Source organism: Gossypium hirsutum, chromosome D07 (assembly GCF_007990345.1).
Source record: "Gossypium hirsutum isolate 1008001.06 chromosome D07, Gossypium_hirsutum_v2.1, whole genome shotgun sequence".
Lineage (NCBI taxonomy): Eukaryota > Viridiplantae > Streptophyta > Magnoliopsida > Malvales > Malvaceae > Gossypium > Gossypium hirsutum.
This window is the reverse complement of record NC_053443.1, coordinates 36,276,214-36,286,118: the sequence shown is the minus strand read 5'-3', so window position 1 is coordinate 36,286,118 and position 9,905 is coordinate 36,276,214. Positions and strand designations below refer to the sequence as shown.

General features: G+C 32.9%; 1 protein-coding gene across 8 annotated transcripts; it reads right to left on the bottom strand.

Annotated features, from left to right (window-relative positions):
• Positions 1-7,785: 7,785 nt before the first annotated feature.
• On the bottom strand, positions 7,786-9,357 carry LOC121219068 (fatty acid amide hydrolase). Of its 8 annotated transcripts, none has more exons than XM_041096581.1 (4): positions 9,097-9,357; positions 8,889-9,018; positions 8,636-8,762; positions 7,786-8,220 (listed from the first exon to the last, which is right to left on the bottom strand). In XM_041096581.1, exons 1-3 carry the CDS (start codon positions 9,340-9,342, stop codon positions 8,671-8,673), a joined length of 468 nt encoding a protein of 155 aa, XP_040952515.1. In that variant the 5' UTR covers positions 9,343-9,357; the 3' UTR covers positions 7,786-8,220; positions 8,636-8,670. The 8 variants fall into 8 exon arrangements, with proteins under 8 accessions (XP_040952515.1, XP_040952518.1, XP_040952517.1 ...); XM_041096584.1 differs by having other exon boundaries at positions 7,786-7,865; XM_041096583.1 differs by having other exon boundaries at positions 7,786-7,839.
• Between the last annotated feature and the right edge of the window lie 548 nt (positions 9,358-9,905).

Below are 9,905 nucleotides of genomic sequence, written 5' to 3'. Positions count from 1 at the left end.
GATGCAAGTATAGTAGACAAATGTGAGTCTGTCGGATATCAATCCCACAGGGATGGTAGTCTTTTGTCTATTAATGTTAGTGCAATAACTAGATTGGAACGAGATAAATTGTGAGAGTAGTTATCGATGCAATAAATTGAAAACAATAAAACAAAATATGATAGTAATAAACTGAAATCCCCAACATGAATTTTTAGCAAAATACTAAGTGCTCACAAGGTGCAAAAGTATAGGTGATTGTCGAGGCAATAAAATTCAATTATCGAGGCAATAAAATTCAATGTATATCTTACCCAGCATTACTCCTCTATTTAATTTGAGACTTAAACATTCATATTAACCTCACCTTCCGATGATAGCAATACAACACTATTAAGAACAAGTGGACTAAATTCCTCTAATCCTCACTCAACTTCCGTTGAAATGCTTGTTGGCTCAAACTGTCACTGCACTTTCCAGTGTCAGTGACTACAATAACACTTTCATGTTAAAAAACATTCAAACCCCAAGATTAAACAATAAATGTAAGATTAACTAAGTTAACATTTCACCTAGAATTCATCAGTACTTCCATACAATCAGAAATCAGAGAGTAATCACCAACATTTAGAAAGAAATAAGAAAGAATCGAATGGAGAATACTATCCTTAGACAACTCGACTGAATCTCTCTATTTCCTCTTGTAGCACACTTAGGTCTCCTCGTCAAGAGCTAGTCTGCATCTGGTTTTCACGTTGGCTCACTCGTAAGAGGCTTAAGCTACCATGGCAGCAAGTTTCAAGGTAAGATGATGAAGATGATGATGGAGAAAAAAGCTCTATTTTTATTTTCACGTCCACCTTCTATGTCCTCCTCCAACAGTACAAATGTCCTTTTCCTCAAAATTATTTTGTCCGTGTACGTACAGGTTGGTTATACCAGATTGGACACCTCACCCAGTTTTGGTTCTTATCCAGACAGTTGTCAGGTGCAGCAACAATTCTGGACGCAATCTGGAATTAACTTATTCAGCGACATTGCGGGCAGCTATCAGGTGCGGTGACAATTCTGGACGCAATCTATGATTAACTCATATAGCGACATTAATGCAATAAGATAGCAAAATTAATGATAAAATAGGCTACGATTCACTGAGTTATAAAATGCGATTTACTAAATTGAAAATGCTAAAATGTATGCTAAGGATAACTAAATGGGAACAATTTAACCAATAAGTAAAAAGGAAAACCTATGTTCTTTCTAGTGCTATCAGTCATCTGAGAACTTCATAGTGTTTCAAGTTAGTGAGTTATACGGCCTAGCACACGGGTGTGTGTGGCAACTGAGAGAGTTACACAGCCTAGCACACAACCTGACACACGGTCGTGTGGGGATACTCAATGAGTTACACGGGTGAGGACACAGCCGTGTGTCCCTTGTTTGAAAGTTACACGTCCTGACCACACGACCGTGTGACCTCTGTTTTATAAAGTTTGTAACTTTTTCTTACAACTTTTGTTTTTTTTTTCAAATTAGTCCCGAATTGCCTCAAAGTAAATTTTAGGGCCTCGAAGGCTCGATTTAGGGACGAAATGCTTATGCTTGATATGTTTGAATGTCATTTATTTAGTAAATGAATTATTGATAAATGTTTCTCGATTGTACGGTAATGCTCTGTAACCCTAATCCAACGATGAAGACGGGTCAAGGGTGTTACAGTTATGCTACCATAGTGCCAAATCAATTTACTTACATACCTTACTCACCTTTTTCGATTCGCCGCTTTTGGGTTATGACAACTCTCCCCTACTTCAGAAAATTTTGACCTTGAAATTTGATCAACCTGGTAACCTCAATACCAAATATGCTTGGCCAACCTCCTGAATCAGGCATAACATACTACCTGGCAAAATGTCCATTACTTAACAATACTCCAACTGCCGAAGCAAATAGAATTTTCCCATGGCAGGATCTCTTAAGGTCAAGGCAACATTCCTTCTCACTAGACGCCTTCTAGAAATAGTAAAATAACAACTTGCCTCAGCAAGTGAAAGAGGTTTTCCTCTCTTCTCTTTCCTAAAATCCTCAATTACCTCAGTCTCTGCACTAAAGAGGTCATTTCAAGCTTTATCAGCTGAATATGAGCTTATGATTTAGGCCCTTAATGAGACTTGTAATCAAAATAGCGTCAAACTGGCAAGCTTGGAAGAAACTGTGCACTCTGGCGAATAGTTCTTAGCTCAACTACGCCAGACTCATGAGGTAGCCCTTAGTCAAATTAAAGATCATGAATCCTGTGCTTTTGCTTGGAAAGCCAAATATACAAGTTTAGAAGGTCTAAACAAAAAAAATAGAGGAAGAGATCAATCAGCTAAAGGCCAGTGAGTCCTCTTTGGAGGAGAAGTTCAAATCTCAAGACCAACAACGCCTATCAAAGTTGGAGCATCTACACCAATCCAATGAAGAGGCTCTAAAAAAGTACCAGGAGGACACCAAAATGAATCTGGCAAAGGCCTTCTTCATACTGCGGTCCAATCTGGTCCTTCATGCCCAAGTTGTTGCAGGTCCTCTCAACCTGATTTAGATGAACTTCAACTACCTACAGAATGTCACCATTGAATCCTTGAACTTCAATGTTTACAATCCTGAAGGCAAAGATTGGAAGAAGTTCCAGAGGGGACGGAAACAATCGGCCAACTTATTCATTCCCATTAAACCATAACAGATGAGGAGAATTTGGAAGATTCAATTGACCTTGAAAAAGTCCCCAGAGAATGCCCCCAGACAAAAGAAGCCCCTACTGACCCAACTGATCAACCTACAAAGGAGGGAAACTGAAGACCTTTTCTTTTCTTGTATTTAATTTTTTTGTTCAGTTTTTATTATTCTCATTCATTTATTAATGAAATTATCATCTTTCTTTCCAACTGTCTCACTTACCACAATACTAATAGTGTGCCAGAGTATTCGTCTAACAAATATCTTTAACTTACCTAGAGGACTAAGCTAGGTCCGACCTCTTATGCATATAGGGCTAACTCTAACACAACTTTTAGATGATCAACTAAATTGAAAGCTCTGATACCAATTAACTTGTAACACCCTATACCCGACCTGGTTTATCGAATCCGAATGTAGGATGTCGCAATACTTACATACTTAACAAAATTGTTCAGTTGGCGAAAAAGCATAGTAGATGTACTTCTTATTTATTTAAAAATATTTTCTAGTTCAAAATATTTGAATGAAGCATTTATAATTTATAACAGACTTTTAAAAGTAGTATAAAACATTATAACTGTAACAAACTGTTTTCTAGCGGTGTCAGAAACAATAGTTTCAAGACCACAAATTTGATGGGTGAGTCTGTTAATATTATTATTTAATATTTATGAGTCAAATATAGTATAATATTAAATTTTTATATGATAAAATTTTTTAATTGAATGAATAGTTAAGTACAAGTGATTTTTTCCCTGAAGTCAAGTGATTTCAGAAAACGAGGTATCAGGACCTCAGTTTTGTAAATCAAGACTGTAAATATTTTTATTAAATATTTACAGAATTACAATATAGATATTTTGAAATTTGATCCAGAAATTTTGACGTTTGGATAGTTAATTAAGGAAAAATGACTAAATTATTAAAGGTGCAAAAGTTAATCGCCATTAGTTTGTGTGTTAAATGGTTGTAAAAAATTTATTTGAGGGTTTTAAATGGTAATTAGACCATAGATAAAGTAAGTGGACGGTCATGGCTTGTTAAATAAGAAATTTTAATGGTTATTAAAGGGTAAAATGGTAATTTAATTAATAAAAGCATAAATTAAAACAAAATCAAAGCCATCATCTTCTTTATTTGGTATTCTTCAACCAAAAACACCATTTCTTGGGGTTGCAAGAATCGACCAAGCTTGTTTGATTGCATGTAAGTCATTTTGTGACCCGTTTTCAGTAGTTTTTGTGTTTTTTATATCATTGCAACTAAGTCCAGCTAACTTGTACCTCCGTTTTCAAAACTGTTAAAGATTTTAAAACTTGTCATTGATGAATCTTAGAATTTTTTTATAGAAAATGGTAGATTTGGAAGTTATGAAATGTTTAAGGACTACTTTATAAAGTGATTTTTTTTAATTTTTAACATAAGGTCTAAATTGTTAATATCTTGAAATTAATATGTAATTTCTAAAATTTTTAATAAATATGGGTTGTAATTTCATAGAGGAAAATTTAGGTAGCATGGAGTTGGTTTAATTGTGATAAATTTGAAAGTTTCGGGTTTAGGGACTAAATTGAAGAAAAGGTAAAAGTTTAGAATAAAAGTACAAAATATTTATTAAAGGTTCAATTACATCAATTTTAGTATTTAAAAGTATTTTAATTGTATAGTTGAATTAAATTATTATATTTAGATCAAGAAATGAGTCAATCAGACAATAATCGCAAGAAAGGAAAGTTAGCGGTGTAATCATCGGTGTTATGTTAATTGTCCTTTTTGGATTACGTAAGTTCCTATAATAAATTAATTGATTTAATTGTTGTTTTGTGAATTATTAAATATCTAAGTATGTTGTATTTAGATTTTCTTGCATAGTAAATATTAAGTTGTGGAAATGGACAAAATTGAAATGAAATTATAATTGAGGGTCATGATTGAAAATAGAGAAATTATATAGTTGAATTCATGTGATAAAGAAATGCTTAAGTAATTATATGATATGAATGTGAATCACAGCCCGTATGAACCTCGAGAATGCTTAGGATACAAATGACATTTCATTGGGGTTATTTACCGTTTCAGATGCTAGTCTTGGATGTCCTACCGATGGCTAAGGTTCTGCATTTGTTACAGATTCTCCACAGCTTATGTGAGTAGCATCATGTAGCCTAACATCCCGACCCACAACCCGTGTGAGCAGGCCCATTTTACAACTTATGTGAGCATTTACAGTTACAGCTTGTGTGAGCATCATTGTAACAGCCCGTTTTTTAGTGGTGTCAGAAACAGTGGTTTCGAGGCTACCAAATACGATGAGTAAGTTCATAAATATTAACGATTCAAAAATGGTTTTAGAAAGGTTTTTGATATAGTGATTTTTGTTATACAAACGAACTATTAAGTTCAAATGGTTTTAGAAAATACGGTATCAGGACCTCATATCTATAAACCAAACCGTAAATATTTTTAAAAATATTTACGGTGTGTCATAAAAGTGGTATTAAAGTTTCGTTGAAAAATTTTAACATATCGATAGTTAATTAATTAAAAAGGACTAATTTGTAAAAGATGTAAAACCTAGTTGCTATTGAATTTTAATGATTTAATGGATTACTTAGTGGAAGTATGTGGACTTATATGACAATTAGACCATGATGACTTATTATAGTCGGTTTTTTAGGATAAGTATGTGTTATTTTTATTAATTAAAATAATAATAAAGTATTAAAAACATAAAGTAAGTAAAACAAAAAGAAAGAAAAACATTTTATACTTATCATCTTCTCCAAACCACTGAAACACCATGGCAATAAGAACCAAGGTTCGACCATGCTTGAATTCATGCATGGTAAGCCATCTTTCACCCGTTTCTTTTAATTTTTATGTTTTTGGGATCGTTACAATTAGGTCCAGCTAACCCGTACATTTGATTTTGAAACTGTTAAAGATTTTGACTATTGCCATTGATGAATCTTGTGACATTTGATGTTAAATGATGAATTTGAAATATTAGTTGGTCTTTAAAAGTATTTTGTTAAGTGATTTTTGATGAATTTATCGATTAGGAACTAAATTGTTAAATTAATAAAAGTACATCGATTTGATTTGAAATTTTCATAAATATCGGCTGTATTGGGAGCTATGAACATTTGGCTAAGCTCAATTTTGGGTAAAATGGTTAATTTGCATGTTTTGGGCTCAAGGACTAAACTGAATACAAGTAAAACTTTAGGGGCAATTTTGTAAAATGTCAAAAATAACCAAAATGCATGAAATGAATTTTTTTATTGTCTAAATTAATATACTAAATGAAATTATTAATTTAGATCAAGGTCAGGTGGAAAATTGAGGAAAATAGAAAATTACCAAAATACCCCTAAACTTTGGTATTTTTGCAATTTAGCCAAGTAAGTTCGTATGAACTTACTATGTATATTGTTGATTAAATTGAATGTTATTATATGAATTTTATTGAAAATGAATCGATATATATATGTTATACAATTTAGCTTATAACGAAACGAGGAAAATTCAACGACATACGACAACTATCAAGTCCTGTTTGAACCTTAGGAATATATAGGATACAAATGACATGTCATTAGGGGTTACTATGTTTCGGGTGCTGGTCTTGTATGTCCTATCGGTGGCTGAGTTTTCGGCATGTGTTGCGGTTACTTGACAACTTTTGTGAGCAGCACCGTGTAGCTAAGTCCTGACTGACAGCTTGTGTGAGCAGACCCATATAGCACTGATATGAGATATGTGATAGTAGTGGCTTCGACCACATGTTAGCACTTAGTGTGCAAGATTCTCGTTTATCCGATATTATCTTAGTGGTTCAACGGGAAATGTTCTGTTACGAGACAATATGAGTTCGATACGAACTAATACAAGTATATACATGAAATACATGGAAATGATGGTACATGATATATTGATATATTGAAATGGATGATGTATGTATATGATGAAATGGTAAGAGAATGATATGTATCATGACATGTACATATATGAATATCTTTGATATGCTGATACATGGAAATTATGTAAGGGCACGTTTGGTTCGCTGTATTGGATTAGAGGTGTATTGGATTAGAGGTGTAATGGAATAGAGGTGTAATAGCAAATCAACTGTTTGGTTGAATGTAATGGAATAGAGGCGTAATAGTAATCTTGTGTTTGGTTGAATGGAATAGGGGTGTAATAGCATAATGGAAAAAACTAAAATGACTAGAATACCCTTAGCATAAATTTATTTTGGTAAATGATTATTGTTATTGTTATTTAAATTTTAATAAGATTATTATTATCAATAATAAATAATTTAATCATATTTAAACATAATTATTATTAAATATATTAAATATATTATAATTAAAATATATAATTTAATAAAATTCTTAATAATTAATATTCTTATATGAATTTACTCAAATCATAATATATGATACTATAAAAGATAATTTGAAATGATTAATATTAAATATAATTTAATAAAAATATATAATTCCCCCCACGTTATTTGGAGATACAAGATACGAAACGAATTAATTGTTTGACTAATCAAGGGACTAATTTTGTTTAGCCATAAAATACATCAATATATATTCATTTGATATGAATATGTTTGGATCATACATGAATTTGTATACACTATCAATCAATTAATTACAACTTGTTTAACATCCATCCATAAAATGTTTGGAAATTTCTGTTCTTGATTACATATAATAAGCTTAAACTTCTTTAAAATGGATGTGAACTCAAAAGGTCAAAATTGAAGATTATGGGGGACGCAAAGCACATCGACTACAAAAACCAACCAAATAATTTCTCAATGGAGCAAAGGTAAGCAGGAAGAATTCCAAAGACAATTTCTCTGACATCAAAACATATTCAGCGTTGAACCAAAAGAAAAACAAATAACATTCAGCAATTGCTCCAAATCCAACAGATAAATTTACGTGCTCGATGCATGTGAACCAAGAGAAGTTTTCCAGATTTGAATTACAAACAAGTTGGAACATACAGTGGAATGTACAAAACATAAAATAAAAAACAGTGTGATAGATGTACATCAATTGCGGTTCAAATTGATGTCGCCATTATCAGAATCTTCAGAACACCAATATTCCCTTGCTTGAGTAGAAGCAAGAAGTTAGTATCTGTTACAGGATCACCAGTTTCTCAGAGAAAAAGGGAGGAAAAAATTATGAAATCAGGAAAACACAACAAGAAAACGGAGCTCCGTATCATACAGAGTAAGAATTAATCATGTTCCAACTACGAATTTGAACCAGACAGAGAACCAAAAATATCAAGATAATCAACCAATTAGCCATAACAAAACATTTGGGATCGTAAGGATGCTGCAATCGTAAAAACCAACAAAAACTATAGTCTCTAAATACTGCAAGTTGCAAACCGTACACATGGATTATTTTCAAGGTAAATAGTAGTGAGCTTTTCTCTTGAACCAAAAACACTCTCAGCTATGTCCTCAAGTGATTGATAATAGCACTGACCAAGAAATCGAGTTAAATAGAATAGAAAAACTTTAGGTCCTAACAACATGAGTTTAAAAAGGGGAACCAGTGGAGCATTTTTCAAAATCCAACAAATTAAAGACCAAAAAGGCAATGCTATCACATGAAATAGAAAATCCGGTTAATTAGTAAGAAGTCAATGCTATCAAACGTGTTCCCTTAAGTTGGTCAAGCAAAAGAACCCATTTTGATCCTCCTAATTACAAATTTCCAAAATACAATCATCATTTTAACTCAGATAATATGCATAACTAACTTGCATATATAGCTCTGGCTACCTAATCAGAAACAAAACCAGAAAAAAAATGAAAAGAGAAGGTGACATATTATTCAAACATTTAAACCTTGCATATATATTACAGAAGTATCTGTCATGATTTATAACATACTTGGAACATTAGTGTAATGCCAGAGCCTCCAGCAATCATCCCGAATGCTCTAACTTCACCAGGTTGATATCTGACAAGCAGAAAGACAAGCAGATGAGTGGTACAATGAAGATTGACAATGGATTTCCTGCATGACTCACAGCAACAGTTCCTCTTTAGATATTTGAATTTACAAGATTTCTGCAGACAGGATCCCTATAGTAACCATAATATGTGGATGAAAAAGCTTCGTGAACAGATAATGCTGAAATACCTTCCTTAAACCTTTGTGTTGAAGCTGTTGCTTGCTTCCTGATATCCTCAGCATCAAATGAAATCAATAATGGTGTTGGGGCCTTATGATATTTACACCCCTCAACAAGTGTGATGATTTGTTCTGCTATCTATACACCAAAAGGAGAGAATCTTCATTGTAACTGATTTAGAGCCAAAAAAACTCTCTAGCATTTCATATGAATTACCTTAGAAGGTGTCACAAGTTTTGATCGATAAGCATAAGCAAAGTCACGAATCTTCCAGTACCGGAACGATGGAAGTGTATCCCCACTCCAGCAACTAGCAGGATCATAATGAGGAAGACACTTAAGGGCTGATTCAACTCTATCAGTAGATTTCCCTTCTTCATCCACAATGACAACAGAAGGTTCTGCTTCTGGTTTGATATCACACAAACAATCAGCTAGGTTTCTAACTAACCAATGACACATGGGAAAATGCACAACTATCGACAAACTACTCAACAGCTAGAATCATTATTCATGGCTTGAAACATGGTACACTTTTCATCAAAGGAACAAAAGTTTCTTACAAAAACAATCAAACAAGAAAAAGAAGGTTAAAAAGGAGTGATAAACTAAAGCTTGAGAAGGAAATTCAGGTTTAAACATGGGTTTTTCTAGTATCTCAGTGTTCTGCAACATCTGCAAATACCAAAAATCAAAATCATCATTAAAATTTTCTTAAGAATACCCGTATTTTAAACTGAGTAATAACTAGTAATGATATTAAAGCCGAAGAAAGAGAGCGACACAAAACAACGAATCTCAACCATGTTATTCTCTTTTTTCATGAAAGATATGATCAAAGAACCTATAATTGGAATTTCAATTATCCTCACAAACAACTTCAGTATTGATCCCGTCAAATGAGGAGCTGCACCCCAATCGATCCAAATCCAAAATAAGAGAACAAAAAAGTTTATCAAATTCCAATTCAAATGGTCGGATTGTATCACATTTCCCATATATAATTAATAAAAATTGATACCTTG